Source organism: Haliotis rubra, unplaced genomic scaffold (genome assembly GCF_003918875.1).
Source record: "Haliotis rubra isolate DU_JTF1 unplaced genomic scaffold, ASM391887v1 Scf2067, whole genome shotgun sequence".
In the NCBI taxonomy this organism is placed as follows: domain Eukaryota; kingdom Metazoa; phylum Mollusca; class Gastropoda; order Lepetellida; family Haliotidae; genus Haliotis; species Haliotis rubra.
The window spans coordinates 24,263-44,368 of NW_025766078.1; the positions used below are offsets into that span (position 1 = coordinate 24,263).

The 20,106-nt window shown below is 39.9% G+C and overlaps 3 protein-coding genes across 3 annotated transcripts; 1 reads left to right on the top strand and 2 right to left on the bottom strand.

The window, feature by feature from the left end:
• Positions 1-2,879: 2,879 nt before the first annotated feature.
• Positions 2,880-3,580, bottom strand: LOC124276162 (NXPE family member 3-like). Its single transcript, XM_046711828.1, has one exon. It carries the CDS (start codon positions 3,499-3,501, stop codon positions 2,902-2,904), a length of 600 nt encoding a protein of 199 aa, XP_046567784.1. The 5' UTR covers positions 3,502-3,580; the 3' UTR covers positions 2,880-2,901.
• A 2,184-nt stretch (positions 3,581-5,764) lies between these two features.
• On the bottom strand, positions 5,765-7,679 carry LOC124276165 (NXPE family member 3-like). Its single transcript, XM_046711830.1, has 3 exons — positions 7,417-7,679; positions 6,774-6,903; positions 5,765-6,443 (listed from the first exon to the last, which is right to left on the bottom strand). Exons 2-3 carry the CDS (start codon positions 6,884-6,886, stop codon positions 5,765-5,767), a joined length of 792 nt encoding a protein of 263 aa, XP_046567786.1. The 5' UTR covers positions 6,887-6,903; positions 7,417-7,679.
• Positions 7,680-17,668: 9,989 nt separating this feature from the next.
• LOC124276163 (tripartite motif-containing protein 45-like) lies at positions 17,669-20,096 on the top strand. The gene is made up of 2 exons (XM_046711829.1): positions 17,669-17,744; positions 18,672-20,096. Exon 2 carries the CDS (start codon positions 18,676-18,678, stop codon positions 19,825-19,827), a length of 1,152 nt encoding a protein of 383 aa, XP_046567785.1. The 5' UTR covers positions 17,669-17,744; positions 18,672-18,675; the 3' UTR covers positions 19,828-20,096.
• Positions 20,097-20,106: the final 10 nt, after the last annotated feature.

Consider the following 20,106-nt stretch of genomic DNA (forward strand, 5'->3'; position numbering starts at 1 on the left):
TCATAGTCCCTCAGCCTAGTTGTTTGCTTACGTGTTGACAGTTTTTGACAATTATTGCACATGGTTAACCGTGGAAAGAGTTGATAGTGGATTTGTTTGTGTTCGATCTATTTCGAAGTTATAAATAATAAACACGATTTTTGCGCCATGTGCTTGCTGTTGGGCCAGTCAATAATGTTTATGTCGTCCTCGAGGCATTACATCGACAGACCTAATAAATGTTTATAAATCAATATAAAACGAAAGATAGCAACGACACTGTTACAGTCTTTAGTTTGTTTTGAACGATACTTTAGAGAAAACAACTTCTTTATTTAATTATGATGCGACGTTTCGGTATGGATTCTTATACCGTAGTCAAGCAACTTCATCAACTTCTAAATTGCCAATCAAACAGACATTATCATAATCATTGGTAATAGTCATCGGTACCTAAACGTTTTGCCAACAAGACCTCGCTATAAATAACTTATACTGTATTTAGAAGTATCTGCGCATCAAAGGAAACCATGGCGACGCGATGTTTGTTTAAATGATGTTATTGGAACAAAAATTACGACACACTTTCAGTTTTTAATGAAATAACTGCAGCCACCTCACTGAGTCATCTGTTGAAACCTTTCTGTACACTATATTTATTGTGTATATATATATGATGCTTTTAGTATCATACTTCGGGACAACACAACACTTCACGTGGAGTAGAACAAACTGTATTTCTTAAATTTAGCCCCATTTAGAATAATCTCTTTACAATATTACTGTAAATTAAGCTGTTGAATGTTACAGCATGTGTACCCATGGTGTATGACATTGATGTGCATTTTCAGAATGTGATGCATCATTAAACTATTTTCTTGTAATTCTTTCTATTTTACATGTGTTACAAGAAGTCTCAAGCAGTTACGTTTAAGGAGCAAATCTCAGATGTTAATACGGTTCAGCGTTGAACGTCTTCAGGAGTTTACGGCTGTAAATACCCGTCTCCTCGGGATGATTGCCTTAATGTTTGATTGTCTGTTTGTTTAAGCTTTGTGGACATATCACAGTCAGGGTCTCCGCGGGATGATGGCAGTCAAAATATCATTAATAAATTTCTGTATTTCAACATTATGAAATATTTAGAGGCTTCAATTCCATAGTATTCTGCTTAGACACAGAGTTGTGGTAACTGCCTGTTTTCCTAACAAGTGCAACTTTGGTAAACAAAGGAAATATGCTGTACTTCGTGCTACAACAAGTTCAGTTAAATCAGTGTCTTCATAAATCTACTACTGTACGTCAGTCATATTTATTAGGTAGACTAAGTCAACTATATTACTGAAACTATATTACTATTTGTCGACGTCTTTCATTAACTAGATTAGGGCAATCATAGGAATGAACTCGTCTTTGATTTCGGGTGGTCAGACTCGCTGACTGGGTTGACACATGTCATCGTATGCCAATTGCGTAGATATGACCATGCTGTTGTTCACTGGATTGTCTTGTCCAGACTCGATTATTTACAGACCGCCGCCATATAGCTGGAATATTGCTGAGTGCGGCGTTAAACTAAACTCGCACACTCCCACTCGTCTGTATTTTATCAACTAGACTTTAGTCTATCCTAAGACCGAAATGGTCGTTGGTCATGTGAAACTGGTTGCAATTCTCAAATCTTAGTGCGGCGAACATGAAATCCTCGTATCCTAAGAAGTAAACACCGTCAGAAAGTTGACATGGTAATTCTGCATTCCGTGCGATACTGTCAGGCTCGGCTTCCACAATCACAGACATTTCTACTAAAGTACTAACGGAAATGGAAATAAAATGGTTTTTGGCGTATATTTGTTTATTACTTCATTAAAATAAGTAGTTTTAACAAATATTAGCATGACTATGTTTTTCCCAACTAGGCCTTTTAATTTGGTCCTCTAATCATCATCTAAAATACCATTTTACGGGTAAAAATAACAAAAAATTGCATATTATCAACAAATTTAGAAACATGTTTTAACTTGCGTCACAATCAACAATGGGTGGCAACAACAACCTGCAGCATTGTTTAGACGGGAAGATGTATTTGCACGTGCGTTGCCATAGCGATTGTGCAATTGACAATCAAAGCGATGAATGAATTCGTAAGATTAGTAAACTTTCAACAAGGGTACAGCCATGAAAAATGTACTGAGAAAATACCCAAATCATTTATTTTGCATATTAATTAGGATATAAGAAATAAAGGATGAATGGTATATTACGTTTTTTCATAAATATATTATGTAGGCGAACCTATGGAGAGTAAAAGAGTTGCATCAGAAACGTACATTTTGACTTGGATGAAATATCGAGGGGTAAAAATGACACGAATTGCCGTCCTGTAAACTCAGCTATTTCGTATTATTTTACAAAAAAGTGTTAAAAACAAAAGTTGGGAAAAACGATAGTCATAGAATATTTGACAATCAATGTATAGTTGTGTTCAAAACTGCGAAATAAACGAAAAATTTATTTCTATTCCGTGAGTACTAGATATCATTGTTCCAAGCAGTAAAACTAGCAGTACACTAAGGAGGACTGGTCATGGTCTGCCATGTGTTCGGTCACTTACATGGTCCATTGTTTCGTATTGTATGGAGAGATACTCATACAATACACTTGTCCATGTACACGTGACATGTTGCCATTGCAGTCTGCACGCACAGATGTTATGGAAGTTTTCAAAATCCCAAATCGCGACATCACCCGTTCATACAGTCTAATCTCTGAATGAAGAATATATTCTAATAAGACAAAATAAAATAGGACAAAACCAATTGTACCTAACAAATTCAAGTCTACTGGAATTATCTGATACTTTCGTTTGGATACTTATAGTGATTTTTAAGTTAGAATGATACATCATGAACGGATTCTGAATTAGCTGCAAACGAAATCAACAAACATGTTTACCATGGACTTGACAATACTACTGGAAGGATGGACATCTCTGCTCTCTTGGGCAACGGTCATGTCCCAAACATCCAGAAACCACACTTTCTGGTAGAGCTCCTTAAATTCTTCCTTCAGAATATGATTATATATAGGACCCCACATGCCGCCCAGTGTCTTCCTGTCCCTGAAGCTGAAGTAATGAGGCCCTTTGATGGCAACGGAGACGTTTGGCGACCTCGCCAAGAGTTCCTTCAGTGATCTCACAGTTCTCCTGATGTTCGTCCTGAACACCTTGGGATGGTGGTATTGGAAGTGAGCATAGAGGTGGATCAAAAGGATATCGTTAGATCCTGGTGGAATTCCATCTAATGACACAAACACTGGGCGGGTTTCACCTCTGTTGATTTCGCCGAAATATATGGGAAGGCCATGTCGGGTCCAGATGAGCTCATAGTTGTAAGCTTTCTTATACGCTGCTGACCGCCTGTGCCATTTGGTCGCATTCCATATCTGAGTGGAAAATTTGAGTTCGAGTTTGTTGAAGAGGTGAAAGAACCATTGGCGAACTGTTGAATCCCCAAACATGGTGATTGTTCGATTCTGGAAGCATTGGTTGTAGTTGGAGAGTCGTGTCGGTTGGCATGGTAACAGTTTCCATGTATTATTAAAAAAATATCCAACTGGCGATGGGGTTGTCCATGTGAGCCTTTTAGCATCCCTTGTACAAGCGTTTGTTGGAATTGTCTGTGTTGGCGCTAGAGGAAAGAGGGAATGAAAACAGATGTTAGAAATGTTAATTTTTTAAAACTAGTAAGTAAGTATAAATTGGTTGTATAAATATTTCTTACGTTTACCTATTAATGATTTACAATTTTTACAATTGATATTCCGTTTTGTTGTCGTATGACATTAAACATAAATGGCATGAGTTTTCACCGGGTTTTCAATATTCCAGAAAATATGGCGGGGAAATACTGGAACCTGGGTTATCGAAGTGACGAGGTAGAGATTAAAGCATTTGGATACCGTGGCATCACAATGTGTGAACAAATTTCTGATTTATTATCTCCACATCAAGACATATCCCCCAACCAGTAGAAGTATCTATGTGGACTTGAAAAGTGAGTATAACAAATAACGTCAGTATCATACGTCAATCGTGTCAAAGGTCGTGCACAATGTTGCAAAGGTCACTTTTTAATGTATTTTTATTATTTTAGGCCTCCAAAACGTGTTGTGGTTCCGATTACCCGACTGACCCTTGAATTCTGGTGCCGACCCTATTTTTTTTAAGGCAGTATGAATAAAATAAGCTTTTCGATACCATTGTTTTTTCCCAGCACCGGTGGACATCGGTCATTCTCATTGAGAAAGTCGACGTGATGGCCGCAATAAACAATTACACGCTGATAAATGTGTTATTAGTTTGTACTTTACTTCTAAATGTTAAAAAGAAAAGAAAATCCTACCTACCTTAATTTTAAAGAGGTGTAATCGGAACCACAACAATTTTTTTATTTGGCCTCAGATCCAATTTTAACTGGCATGATGACCTAAATGGACACTTGGCGAGTACGCCCTTAATCTCACTTCTCTGGACGCTAATGCCATTCTCGATAAAGAACAGCCTGCAGTGTGCAGTCTTTTAAAGCACTTCCTTGGCGAATGTCGTCATTCTACTATGTACACGACGCTCAAGGATCAGTGTCGAGATGGTTTAGTCTCCTTTGTCATATCGAAGTTGCCGTTCCTCGTTACAACTTTCGGATTAACCAAATTTCAGATTAACAGGTGAAATCAGTGTTTTCAGATTAACATGAGCGGGCTAACGACTGCACCTATACTTCCTTTAAATAATGAAACTGAATTCCTACCTTGTCGCACTGTAATGTTAATTGAATCTGTGTGCACTCTGTGATAGATGGCCCTGAATAAAATAATGTTGCGGTCTGTTAGTAGATATCTACAAAGTACATAGTGAGAATCCTACAATGTAATGTCACACATGTACATGAACTTAAAAACGGTTCCTTTCCTTTAAATGAACAATTTGAAATGACTAAGTGAGGGGTGATCTGATAAACACCTTTCGTTCATTTGCCATCAGGTTGATTTTCTTAGTTCAGTAGGTGATTGAGATTTTATGCAACGTGTAACAAAGCATCTGCTCTGACAATGTTTTAAAGTGGACATAAGAACACTATGTTAAAGGTAAAAAATGGACATGTGTTGGGGAAAATGGCGGCCATATTCCATTTTTGCTGCGTAAGGGACCTTACATAATAAATGGCTTGTGTGTGTGTGTGTGTGTGTGTGTGTTTGTGTGTTGATGATTTTTATGCAGAGGCATGTACAAAGTAAGTGACCCCCCTGCATGTCATGTACAAAATCAATGACCCTCTCCCTAGTTCATGTGTACAAAATGTATGACCACCCTGCCTCCCCAGAACAAAATGGGTGACCCCCTTAAAATCATCATTATCATCACCATCACCACACACACGCACGCACGCACACGCACGCGCACACACACACACACACACACACACACACACACACACTAGCCATTAATTTGTCCTTCGCCGACAGGTTTTTAAAAAATGTATAAATATATTTATTGTTAGTACATAACTATTTGTCGTCACGCTGGCTGAAATATTGCTGATGTGACGTAAAGTCTTAACTCACTCACTCACTCATAAATTATGAACGGTCCATAAGGCTTTTTTCTATTCTTATTTACAACATAGCGGCCATCGATGTTCTTGTTTATTTAGGGATAATGCGGGATTCATCTGCATGTCATAATCACTAGAGCATTTAATAAATAACATATGAATCAATTTGCTTACCTCAGATAATACTGCGCGACTGTCTTGTTTTGATATAAAGTATTTGAATTAAATGATTCATGTGACAACTTCGTCCAGTCACTACACTGAACCCGACTGCTCTTCGGTTTTCCACAGAACCAAGGAATTCCGTAATTTTCAGCTGTGAAATTACAAACATTTTTATTGCCATGATCGACCGATGTCGAACCCACAGTTACCTCCCTTATTTTTTTAGCTTCGAAAATACAAAGAATGTTTTTCGATGCACCATGTCTTGCGAAATACTGGTACATCATAGCATAACCTTCGCTTGAGCAGCTGACAGCATATTTGATAACTGCACTTCCTGTCCATAACGCCCGGAGAATGCCGGTATAGCTTCCGTTCACGTGATCAATCACACTTCCCGATGAAGATGCTCCTTTCTTAGGGTCGGACATCCATATTAGAACAAGATCTCCTCCTCTTGTCAGTGGCTTGTTGTAACGGTCACGGAGAACAAGGTGTACATGGATAACATCTCCTGTTTGAAAGTCGTTTGTGGTGTTCACAAGGTACATCTTTGAGTGCTCGCTTGATGGAAGGTTGTCTTTGTCGTAGACGACGCCATTAATGTCCCTTTTTGTGGGTGAGATGTCGTCTGAACGTCGTATTTGAAAAGCGTAGAAGATTTGTGTACCTTTATTAAAATGTCTGAAAAAATTACGTGAGTTTAATACAATGATACAATAACAACACAGTTATGCTGGTAGATTGTCAGCCTACCTGGATCGATACTACTGATTATTTCGTACAGTTAACAGTAATGTTGTTTTCATCACTTAGATATCTAAAGTAAACAATTTCAACAATTTCTACATTGAGGTACTTCTCGGACAGTTGATGAAACATGGAATTTATCGGATATATTACCTCTATATCGTTAAGTATCTACATCAGACTGAGTCATGTATATAATTATCCAAGCGGCTACAAACCTCTCGCAACTCACTAACTCACTCACTCACTCATTCAGATACTTACATCACTGAGCGTTCATGTGTAGACATATAGATAACCACCAGCACTGCAACAGAGACGAATACAATCTGCAGCGTTGTCTTCCTTCCACGGTGAAGTGTAGCTATACAGGCCATGTCTCTCCAAGAAGCTTCTGAAACATATTGGAATTCATGTTATATTCACCTTCACTTCAGACCATGTCCTTGCTAAAGCACTGTGTGTCAGCTGGGCGAGAGGAGGACCAGTCGTGCAGTATCGTGGCCGTTTATATCTCGGGTCGTGATGCACCAACATCGATCAGTGCAAATTTGGGGTTCGAACCCTCATCTGATTCTTACACGACTACTGCTGCAACACGTTGTGCCAAGCTGTCGCTAACACCGGCTTCGAGTGACTAAAGAAACACTTCTCTCTTCCCTGCGTCTCTAACCTTCTCCATATCTCGGGGCGGTGGGGTAGCCTAGTGGTTAAAGCGTTCGCTCGTCATGCTGAAGGCCCGAGTTCGATTCCCCACATGGGTACAATGTGTGAAGCCTATTTCGTGTGTCCCCCGCAGTGATATTGCTAGAATAGTGCTAAAAGCGGCGTAAAATCCCACTCACTTACGGAAAGATGTAAAATATAAATATCACATTTGCAACTTATTTCTTCAAAATATACTTACAAAGAGATCGGAACAGCATAAAGTTCACGCAGATATATTCAAGATGAACACAACATTCCATATTTCCCGAGCCAGGTTCACACTTTCGTCACAAGCCCAGTATGGCCAGAAAAGTCTTTGTCTGTGAAGCACATGTACAACGGATTTACTTGTAGGTTTGGGTGGGAACTTTTAAAAAATCCTTCTGGTTCTCAGTGCTTTCAGTGATCAGTAGATATTGTAAACGTTGAATAGGGGATTCAGTGTCCTAGAAAACCTTCAGCTGGTTCACAGTGGAAGGAGCTCCATGGATTCAAACGCGCAGCACGCTGTGTCAGTTTAAAACTACAATGAGAGCGTCCAGGAAAGTGTGCATATGCGAACCACTTGTCCCTATTACTAATTCAATACGCTCTGAGCTGCGTTCTTCGATCACCCCGGTGGATCAACAAACATATTATCGCAGGGACGAATCTTATCATGCACACTTTAAATATTCATTTCATTTATCTACAGATGTTGTTGGTGTGCAGACCGGGGGTGGGGGATGGGGGGTGGGCAGTACTCAAATATGTATGAGCTTTATCAGATGACGTCAGCTAACCGAAAGCTACATACACAAAACCATGGGTAACTCTGATCGTAGAAAGTTATTGAAAACTAATATAACTGTATAGCCTTCATAGGGTCCCTCCATTAGGTACCGTTACAATTACTCAAAGTAAGATAAAAACTATGTTCTGTGTCACTGAAGTAAAACAAACTCGTTCAGAAACCCTTTGCTTATATTTGGTTGCCAAACAGCCCAAAGTAGCTGGGAGGACAGTGTTGTTCTTGAAATTGCTTTGGAACGTTTGGTCACACTTGACTCTACTAACTGGGAACTAACCGACCGTCCCTGACTTTGAAATTTCAAATAAGGCAATTGCTTCTATGTCACTACTGTAACAATTTCGTTCAACAATCAGTTTCCCTTAATGCTGAATACATTAAAATCCCAGGAGACACCAATTTTATGTTTGCAGTTCAATTTTGCTGTACTAACACGATCTTATTCTAGTTGTTCAAAAAAGGATCGTTTTACAGAACGTGGACGTATCCAAACCAGACACCATACACCTAATCATAGTGCTATCAAACAAGACACCATACACCTAATCATAGTGCTATCAAACAAGACACCATACACCTAATCATAGTGCTATCAAACCAGACACCATACACCTAATCATAGTGCTATCAAACCAGACACCATACACCTAATCATAGTGCTATCAAACCAGACACCATACACCTAATCATAGTGCTATCAAACCAGACACCCATACACCTAATCATAGTGCTATCAAACCAGACACCATACACCTAATCATAGTGCATACACCTAATCATAGTGCTATCAAACCAGACACCATACACCTAATCATAGTGCTATCAAACCAGACACCATACACCTAATCATAGTGCTATCAAACCAGACACCATACACCTAATCATAGTGCTATCAAACCAGACACCATACACCTAATCATAGTGCTATCAAACCAGACACCATACACCTAATCATAGTGCTATCAAACCAGACACCATACACCTAATCATAGTGCTATCAAACCAGACACCATACACCTAATCATAGTGCTATCAAACTGTTGGACATATAATCAAAGATGAATATTGTAGTCAATTACAGATTTGATAGTTATTCAAATATGGCTCAAATTATCGTGAACAATTAACAGACTACTATGGATGGAGTTTGTTGAATGCTTGTCCGGGTGGGTCAAACCAGTGCGTTAAGTTGAAACAGGAAACAAATTTAGAATAAACCCATTTCTGTCCCAGCCTGCTGTTATCCAAGCTGCATTCCTTGATCCGCGTGATGAACGAAGTTCAAGGACAATTTATTTAAAATAATTCATCGGATTTTTTCTGAACAAAAAACAATTTGTGACATGCTGGACTTTCTCATTTGTCACACCTATCCGGGGGATACATTTATGCAAGAAGAAGGTATCCCTATGAAGACCAATCGTGCACCCCTCCTTGCGCAAGTTTAATGCTTTCAAATAGGGATGTCTGCGCAGATTGCAAAAACTAGACAAATATGTATGAGCCAAGATGTTAACTTAAACGTTAGGTATTTCGATGGTTTGATATCGTTTGATAATGGTCAAATAGAGAAATCATTCAATCCATCAGTATTGCAAATTCCGAGGAAGTAGAAACCTATGGCATGAAAACAACCAGTTTTCCGCTTCTGAAAATAAATTCACGAAACGGGCAAAATTATTTTAATGTTATTCAAATACTTAATTGTTTTCAATTTCAGAATCAAAGACAATTAATATTTAAATAGAAATACAACATGGGGACAAGGCAATAAGCTATATCATAAAAAGACCATTAATAGTGAGTGAGTGAGTGAGCGTATTTTGACTTTGTTTAGGGTACATTTCTGTATACAGAAACGTACCTGGGGTACACATCTGTAGTACCCGTGCCGACAACGACCAAATAAGCGTTATTAATTGCGGATGTAGCCTTACTGTGGCACACTGCTGATCAAGGCCACAGCGAATTCGAGATTCGAAAGCACAAGCAGCGATTCCCGGTAGTACTAATCTCTTCCCGTGAATTGTCACCTTAGACACCTGGGGTATCCTGTCAGGATACGGTACAAGACTAAGGTGACAATATTATGTGAACAAAGATTGATCGAGGGTCTAAACGCATAGAAAAAACCCAGTACGAGTTCACATTGTAACCTCATCAGTGCAGCTAGGGCCATGTTGCATGTCGAGAAACAAACATCACAGAAGCTGAGAATAGAAAGACGGATGAGGAGTCCACAGTGCAGAGAGTTCGCCTCTAACTAAATATAGATTGTTACCATACAGTTCCTGTGCTTAATACATACTGTGTACCATACAGTGCCGTGTTGCAGGGCGCTGTTGATCTTGTAATCAGTTAATTAGTTCCACGTTTGTCTTGGGATAAGCCTAAAGTCTAAATAATGCAGGACTGAGGTATGCGTTTCAATGCGCGTCTGTTGAATTATTCACTGGAACGAGCTAATCATGCACCTCGCATCTCTTGATCACCGATAGTAAATACGTCATTGGTTGTGTACATCATCTGTGTATTTCCAAATGACCAAGCTGTCGATGGAGTGGAAACTGGGAAACAAACGCTCAATTATACCAGGTCTACAGCGGCGTGTCCGAGCAGATCAGAACATGCTAAGTTATCCACGTAGACAAATGTAAGATGAGTTATGAATATATTTTATTGATATGAAAAGATATTCAAGATTCAAGTTTCAAGTGTTTATTTAAGTATTAGAGGCCACCGGCCCAAAGTACATGGGTACATATGGTACAAATACAACATAAATAGTGAAAAAGAATGCAAGAGAACATTTCAAACAGCTTTAAGCAGCACATGGAAAATAATCTATTTTATGAATGCTTATATTATAGTTAAACAAAAATATCGAAATCCTGACAAGTACAGAAGCATCCAAATACAACAGAACACTATTGCAATGGACTTGTCTACAAAACAAATGATTAATTGCAGAACATGAGAAATTAATAAGGACAATCGCAAGCACCACATGTTCGCATTGATCTTGACGGCATGTGTTTAATGGAAAGACCAGTGAGCGAAAGCATGAATGCCGAATCCCGGGGCACGTAAAACAAATAAATTCAATGACCAACCACCCATTCCTTCTGATTACTTTCCATAGAACCTACAGTCAAATCTGATGGGGAGCCTTGTTCGGACGTCCCATGGAGGACCCAGGTTCGGTTCCCTGCATGTGTAGAGGTATCAATTTCTGGTGTCCGCCGATGTGATATTGCTGGAGTAAAATCGGATAATCACTCACCCCAAAAGACGACGTGCCTGTAAATATACCATTGAATTAGGTGCAGGATCGCCTTGCGATGAAAGTTAATATGTCTTTGAATGTACCATTGAATGAAGTGCAGGATCGCCTTGTGATGAAAGTTAATATGTCTTTGAATGTACCATTGAATGAAGTGCAGGATCGCCTTGTGATGAAAGTTAATATGTCTTTGAATGTACCATTGAATGAAGTGCAGGATCGCCTTGTGATGAAAGTTAATATGTCTTTGAATGTACCATTGAATGAAGTGCAGGATCGCCTTGTGATGAAAGTTAATATGTCTTTGAATGTACCATTGAATGAAGTGCAGGATCGCCTTGTGATGAAAGTTAATATGTCTTTGAATGTACCATTGAATGAAGTGCAGGATCGCCTTGTGATGAAAGTTAATATGTCTTTGAATGTACCATTGAATGAAGTGCAGGATCGCCTTGTGATGAAAGTTAATATGTCTTTGAATGTACCATTGAATGAAGTGCAGGATCGCCTTGTGATGAAAGTTAATATGTCTTTGAATGTACCATTGAATGAAGTGCAGGGTCGCCTTGTGATGAAAGTTAATATGTCTTTGAATATACCATTGAATGAAGTGCAGGATCGCCTAGTGATGAAAGTTAATATGCCTTTGAATGTACCATTGAATGAAGTGCAGGATCGCCTTGTGATGAAAGTTAATATGTCTTTGAATATACCATTGAATGAAGTGCAGGATCGCCTTGTGATGAAAGTTAATATGTCTTTGAATATACCATTGATTGAAGTGCAGGTTCGCCTAGTGATGAAAGTTAATATGCCTTTGAATGTACCATTGAATGAGGTGCAGGATCGCCTTGTGATGAAAGTTAATATGTCTTTGAATGTACCATTGAATGAAGTGCAGGATCGCCTTGGGATGAAAGTTAATATGCCTTTGAATGTACCATTGAAGGAAGTGCAGGATCGCCTTGTGATGAAAGTTAATATGTCTTTGAATGTACCATTGATTGAAGTGCAGGATCGCCTTGTGATGAAAGTTAATATGCCTTTGAATGTACCATTGAATGAAGTGCAGGATCGCCTTGTGATGAAAGTTAATATGTCTTTGAATGTACCATTGAATGAAGTGCAGGATCGCCTTGTGATGAAAGTTAATATGTCTTTGAATGTACCATTGAATGAAGTGCAGGATCGCCTTGTGATGAAAGTTAATATGTCTCTTAATATACCATTGATTGAAGTGCAGGATCGCCTTGTGATGAAAGTTAATATGTCTTTGAATGTACCATTGAATGAAGTGCAGGATCGCCTTGTGATGAAAGTTAATATGTCTTTGAATGTACCATTGAATGAAGTGCAGTGTCGCCTTGTGATGAAAGTTAATATGTCTTTGAATGTACCATTGAATGAGGTGCAGGATCGCCTTGTGATGAAAGTTAATATGTCTTTGAATGTACCATTGAATGAGGTGCAGGGTCGCCTTGTGATGAAAGTTAATATGTCTTTGAATGTACCATTGAATGAAGTGCAGGATCGCCTTGTGATGAAAGTTAATATGTCTTTGAATGTACCATTGAATGAGGTGCAGGGTCGCCTTGTGATGAAAGTTAATATGTCTTTGAATGTACCATTGAATGAAGTGCAGGATCGCCTTGTGATGAAAGTTAATATGTCTTTGAATGTACCATTGAATGAGGTGCAGGATCGCCTTGTGATGAAAGTTAATATGTCTTTGAATGTACCATTGAATGAGGTGCAGGATCGCCTTGTGATGAAAGTTAATATGTCTTTGAATGTACCATTGAATGAGGTGCAGGATCGCCTTGTGATGAAAGTTAATATGTCTTTGAATGTACCATTGATTGAAGTGCAGGATCGCCTTGTGATGAAAGTTAATATGTCTTTGAATGTACCATTGAATGAGGTGCAGGATCGCCTTGTGATGAAAGTTAATATGTCTTTGAATGTACCATTGAATGAAGTGCAAGATCGCCTTGTGATGAAAGTTAATATGTCTTTGAATGTACCATTGAATGAAGTGCAGGATCGCCTTGTGATGAAAGTTAATATGTCTTTGAATGTACCATTGAATGAGGTGCAGGATCGCCCTTGTGATGAAAGTTAATATGTCTTTGAATGTACCATTGAATGAGGTGCAGGATCGCCTTGTGATGAAAGTTAGTGTGTCTTTGAATGTACCATTGAATGAAGTGCAGGATCGCCTTGTGATGAAAGTTAATATGTCTTTGAATGTACCATTGAATGAAGTGCAGGATCGCCTTGTGATGAAAGTTAATATGTCTTTGAATGTACCATTGAATGAAGTGCAGGATCGCCTTGTGATGAAAGTTAATATGTCTTTGAATGTACCATTGAATGAAGTGCAGGATCGCCTTGTGATGAAAGTTAATATGTCTTTGAATGTACCATTGAATGAAGTGCAGGGTCGCCTTGTGATGAAAGTTAATATGTCTTTGAATATACCATTGAATGAAGTGCAGGATCGCCTAGTGATGAAAGTTAATATGCCTTTGAATGTACCATTGAATGAAGTGCAGGATCGCCTTGTGATGAAAGTTAATATGTCTTTGAATATACCATTGAATGAAGTGCAGGATCGCCTTGTGATGAAAGTTAATATGTCTTTGAATATACCATTGATTGAAGTGCAGGATCGCCTAGTGATGAAAGTTAATATGTCTTTGAATGTACCATTGAATGAAGTGCAGGATCGCCTTGTGATGAAAGTTAATATGTCTTTGAATGTACCATTGAATGAAGTGCAGGATCGCCTTGGGATGAAAGTTAATATGCCTTTGAATGTACCATTGAATGAAGTGCAGGATCGCCTTGTGATGAAAGTTAATATGTCTTTGAATGTACCATTGATTGAAGTGCAGGATCGCCTTGTGATGAAAGTTAATATGCCTTTGAATGTACCATTGAATGAAGTGCAGGATCGCCTTGTGATGAAAGTTAATATGTCTTTGAATGTACCATTGAATGAGGTGCAGGATCGCCTTGTGATGAAAGTTAATATGTCTTTGAATGTACCATTGAATGAAGTGCAGGATCGCCTTGTGATGAAAGTTAATATGTCTCTTTAATATACCATTGATTGAAGTGCAGGATCGCCTTGTGATGAAAGTTAATATGTCTTTGAATGTACCATTGAATGAAGTGCAGGATCGCCTTGTGATGAAAGTTAATATGTCTTTGAATGTACCATTGAATGAAGTGCAGGATCGCCTTGTGATGAAAGTTAATATGTCTTTGAATGTACCATTGAATGAAGTGCAGGATCGCCTTGTGATGAAAGTTAATATGTCTTTGAATGTACCATTGAATGAAGTGCAGGATCGCCTTGTGATGAAAGTTAATATGTCTTTGAATGTACCATTGAATGAAGTGCAGGATCGCCTTGTGATGAAAGTTAATATGTCTTTGAATGTACCATTGAATGAAGTGCAGGATCGCCTTGTGATGAAAGTTAATATGTCTTTGAATGTACCATTGAATGAGGTGCAGGGTCGCCTTGTGATGAAAGTTAATATGTCTTTGAATGTACCATTGAATGAAGTGCAGGATCGCCTTGTGATGAAAGTTAATATGTCTTTGAATGTACCATTGAATGAAGTGCAGGATCGCCTTGTGATGAAAGTTAATATGTCTTTGAATGTACCATTGAATGAGGTGCAGGATCGCCTTGTGATGAAAGTTAATATGTCTTTGAATGTACCATTGAATGAAGTGCAGGATCGCCTTGTGATGAAAGTTAATATGTCTTTGAATGTACCATTGAATGAGGTGCAGGATCGCCTTGTGATGAAAGTTAATATGTCTTTGAATGTACCATTGAATGAGGTGCAGGATCGCCTTGTGATGAAAGTTAATATGTCTTTGAATGTACCATTGAATGAGGTGCAGGATCGCCTTGTGATGAAAGTTAATATGTCTTTGAATGTACCATTGATTGAAGTGCAGGATCGCCTTGTGATGAAAGTTAATATGTCTTTGAATGTACCATTGAATGAGGTGCAGGATCGCCTTGTGATGAAAGTTAATATGTCTTTGAATGTACCATTGAATGAAGTGCAGGATCGCCTTGTGATGAAAGTTAATATGTCTTTGAATGTACCATTGAATGAAGTGCAGGATCGCCTTGTGATGAAAGTTAATATGTCTTTGAATGTACCATTGAATGAAGTGCAGGATCGCCTTGTGATGAAAGTTAATATGTCTTTGAATGTACCATTGAATGAAGTGCAGGATCGCCTTGTGATGAAAGTTAATATGCCTTTGAATGTACCATTGATTGAAGGAAGGAAGGAACGTTAATGTACCTGTGAACGTACACTCTTCAAAACTTAGAAGATAACAAATGCAATATTGTTTTAAAGTGATCTTGGTTACATCATTACATGCAGTAAAAATTCGGCCCATGTGTTTCCTCTTTTGAAGAGCATGTCATTGAACGAAGTGCTGGATCTTGCTGTGATGAGGTGCAGAGTGCTGTCAATGTGCTATTGCATGATCAGGCTTAAAATATGACTTGATTGATTTTTCACATTAAAGAATTTTTTTGATTACCTAAATACACTTTGTCAAAGACGCTATGAAATGTTCCCCGTCGTTCTTGAAAGTCCCCTTCGTGCATAACTCCGTGTCTTGTGTTATCTCGATGTTTAAAACAGTAAATTATTCCTTAATTTGTGAGTAACAGAATGAATGAATGATTATTGCTTTACGCCACATCAGCAATATCACAGCTATTCGTGGTGTAACAGGAGTACAGCGAACTTAAGTCTGTCACACACAGAAAGTTAGAGGGACCCGTGAACACCCTGGTGGATTAGGTCTTCAGTAACCCATGCTTGTCGTAAGAGGCGACTAACGGGAACGGGTGGTCAGGCTCGCTGACATTGTTGACACATTTCATCGTATCTCAGATGTGTAGATCTATGCTCATGATGTTGATCACTTGATTGTCTGGTCCAGACTCGATTATTTACAGAACGCAGCCATATAGCTGGAATATTGCTGAGTGCGGCAATAAAATAGCAAGCAAACAAACAGAAAGTTCAGTGTGATATTTTCAGCCGAAAATATGATGGTATGCCCTCCTGATGGTTGATTTCCTCGACATCAGTGAGTATTAACAAAAACATCCTGTGTGCACGCAGATGTGATGTGTGCAGGCAGACAGCTGTGACGTCACGTTTGTAGACGTATATCACTCGGTAGTGTGTCAATCGGCACGACTCGTATCTTTTCGTAACCACCAGGTAGGTTTGTACCGGAAAGGCACTGATACGAAGGTATCAAAACATGCAATATATACATACATATAAACTTTTAGATGATTTTCATGCCATTTTGCAAAGTGAAAATATATTTTAAAAAGAACAGATTTTGTCCCGATAACCGTGTTGATTAAAGGACAACAGCCTGCCAGACCGATACTTCCCAAGAACAAGATTCTAGTCCACTCTGGGTTCAGTTATAAGGGGATCGGTATACAGTAACTGACTCGTAAACACGATCAAGGCTCTTTGAGATAACAACCTTTTGGATGCCAAAAACCTCTGATAAAGTTTTTGTCAGATATCTAAGTCCGATTTGTAATCATAGCAGATAATAGCCACAGTTTACGTGACCAGGCGCGCAGCAAGCCATTTTTTATGTAAGGTTGGTTGTAAATCTTTATATTTAGATTGTATTGAGGGCTTGCCCAACCTTTTTAGCAACAATTATGTGTAAGCCCGGGCTTTGTTATATATGGTAGCTACGCCCCTGGTGACTGTTACATTCGGTTCAGGTGCCCGTTATCCCTGACGTTCTGAACAGGGTCCCTTTCCACAACGCTATCGTAGCGCTACGACTGTCGTAAGTCTATGTTACAGTATAGGAGGTACGGCAGTCGTAGCTTTACTATAGCTTTGTGAAACGGCGCCCAGGTCCCCAGCAACACACACTTGTCTGAAGAGGCGACTATGAATCCATCAGATGATGAGAGTCCGTCACCATTTCATGACATCGCATCCCATTTGCGTGGATAGAATAATGGATGCTCATACTTGAATATGCTGAATGTAGAGATAAGTAATTTCATGCTTACATTTGTCAATAATGCTTAATGACTGAACTTTGATGACGTCTGTGATAAGGCATATAATGGCCATCAGCGGACGTCATATCACAAAGTGATTGTAGCTTTAAGACGATTGGAACTTCAATCCCGTTACGGCAGACGTAGCTCGCTTATCGCTTTGGGCAGCAGCTGGCTTTTTTTAAAGTTCTGCGAAGGTCATGTTGACGGAAATAGCCGAGGTAATCTGAATGATATGATGTCACATGTCACATTTCGTTATCAACGGATAATAACGGATACGCCCACAGGCAACCGGAGTTGGTGGTCGGCGGAGCTTGGTGAATTATTCTCACTTTCTGAGGTAAGGTAAGAGATTTATATCGTTTGGAAATTTATATAATTATATCTTCCATTTATTTCGTTCACCTATCTTATGCTGTATTGTACTGTATGCATGTATTGAGTGAGTGAGTGAGTGAGTGAGTGAGGCTTCCCCGATGTCTTCACATGTACCGATTGAACAATGTGCTGACATTAATAGTTCTACCACTACAACCAACACCGCCACACCATCATCGCCACCAATACTACTACTACTACTACTACTACTACTAATAATAATAATAATTGATAAAGCCAAGGTATGTATTCATATCATTGAATTTTCTGTCCCTTTTTGACAGCAACGTGATTGTCAGGCTTAAGGAAAAGCATGCTAAATGTGGGATCTCGCCTTTGAAATGTCTCGTTTGCATCACAATTACACTGCCGTCAGGTTCCCCATTGTTCTCGGTGCCCTTGGTTTGGTACCTCCTGATCTCTTGGCGCATGTCAGGAGAGTGTCCGGGTTCGCCATTGGGAGCACAGCCCTTCTGACACTCTGGGTAATGCAGAAGGCTACAGTGTTGGGGAGTCTACATATTCTCCGGAAAGTTCTTGGGGGGGTTCGACTAGGCAGTGTTCCCTGGGAGAAGTCCCATTCGCTGTATGGGTTGCGTGTAGAGGGGGCAAGGGCCCTGAGCTGATGATGAGCCTTACGAACCCTCTCTGCTGCATACTATTTTTAATCTGTAGACATAATAATACTAATACTAATACTGAAATTATGCACCAACATCGAGTCTGTGATTGTAAATATGGGGCCTATGAACCTAGAGACTATCTTCATTTTCAGACGAGCCAGATATTATAGACTTACATGGGCTGTATTTGATACATTTATTTCCGGGTCTGTAAACAGACTATTATGACTGCTACTATTAGTTCTAAACACATCTACGTATCTATTTTCAGCGGAATGGCGGCTAGCGCAGATGCACATGACAATCTTGCACGAGGATCCGACAATGAAACTTCCATTACATTCCTGAAGCAACCCGTGTCAACAGCATCCAGTGAACCTGTCGAGATGCACTGCCCATCATGTCGGAAGATTTTCGACCTACGGAACCAAACACCACGGTTGTTGGGCTGCCTACACTCGGTGTGTTCCGATTGCTTAAAGATAACGCTATTCTCCCATGAATCACCCGGTATTGCGTGTCCCGTCTGCCGGAGTCCTATCTCACATGAAGCTGCGCCTCTGGACTACGCCATCATGAAGGTGTTGGAGATTGAGGAGACGAAGGACCTTGGTGGGCTGAAGTGCGATGACTGCCCCCATGACGGTACAGCGACGTATCGCTGTCTGGACTGCAGATGCAACATGTGTGACACATGCATGTCCTACCATGCCAAATTTGCTGCAACCATAACCCACGAGTTGAGGTGTTTGTCAGAGCTTTCTGACACGAAACACGAGGTACTGAAGGAGGACAAGCTTTGTCCGCAACATGGACTTAGGCAACATCTGTTCTGCTGTTCCAAGACGTGTAAGGTTGCCCTGTGTAGCACCTGCGCCACAACAGACCACAACGGCCACAACTTGGGTCCAATATGGTGTCTGTATGGTGCAGTTCGAAAGGACATCATGAAACGCAATGTCCTGCTCGCTGAAAACATCAGCAGAATGGAGGACCTGGAGGCCCGACTTAACTCGCACAAGGAAAGGGTTAAAGAGTCGAAGCGGAATATTGAGAGTGATATTCACGTTCTCTTCTCCCACCTTGAAGACAAGGTCCTTGCAAGAAAAGCGGTGCTGGTGAACGCCACCAACACAATCAAGAACGACTATCTGAGAGAAGTGAAGGGCGTTCAGGAGCAGCTGCGGGCAACCGAGAGAAGGCGACAAGAGGTCATAGATTTCAGTGAACGAGTGAAGAACCTATGCTCACCTGCGGAATTCCTCAACATAGATAAGATACTTACCGCACGAATGATCCAAGTGGCGAGTGAACCAACCACAGTTCCATTTCAGGAGAAGAATGTTGTTTTCGGAAGAACATTGCTGACTGATGTCATGACCTCAATTGGTAATCTGTGTGAGATAACTACAACAGTACAGAAGTAGCCACAGACCTTCACCTTACGCGTTCCTGACTGACGAGTCGTCATTACATGATTACTGAAGATTACGTTATCAAATCTGACTGGTGCACCTTCTGCAGCTATATGGCTACCTGGGTACTATATGTGGATGTAACTCCATGCTATATCAGGAGGTGATGACTGGTGCACCTTCTGCAGCTATATGGCTACCTGGGCACTATATGTGGATGTAACTCCATGCTATATCAGCAGGTGATGACTGGTGCACCTTCTGCAGCTATATGGCTACCTGGGCACTGGG

Bases quoted from the DNA above. Each gene is read 5' to 3' on its own strand.
- LOC124276162 (XM_046711828.1), bottom strand. From the start codon at position 3,501: ATGTTTGGGGATTCAACAGTTCGCCAATGGTTCTTTCACCTCTTCAAC.
- LOC124276165 (XM_046711830.1), bottom strand. From the start codon at position 6,886: ATGGCCTGTATAGCTACACTTCACCGTGGAAGGAAGACAACGCTGCAG. The intron at 6,444-6,773 runs GTAAGTATCTGA...TAATTTTTTCAG, and splicing joins ACACATGAACGCTCAGTGAT to ACATTTTAATAAAGGTACAC.
- LOC124276163 (XM_046711829.1), top strand. From the start codon at position 18,676: ATGGCGGCTAGCGCAGATGCACATGACAATCTTGCACGAGGATCCGAC.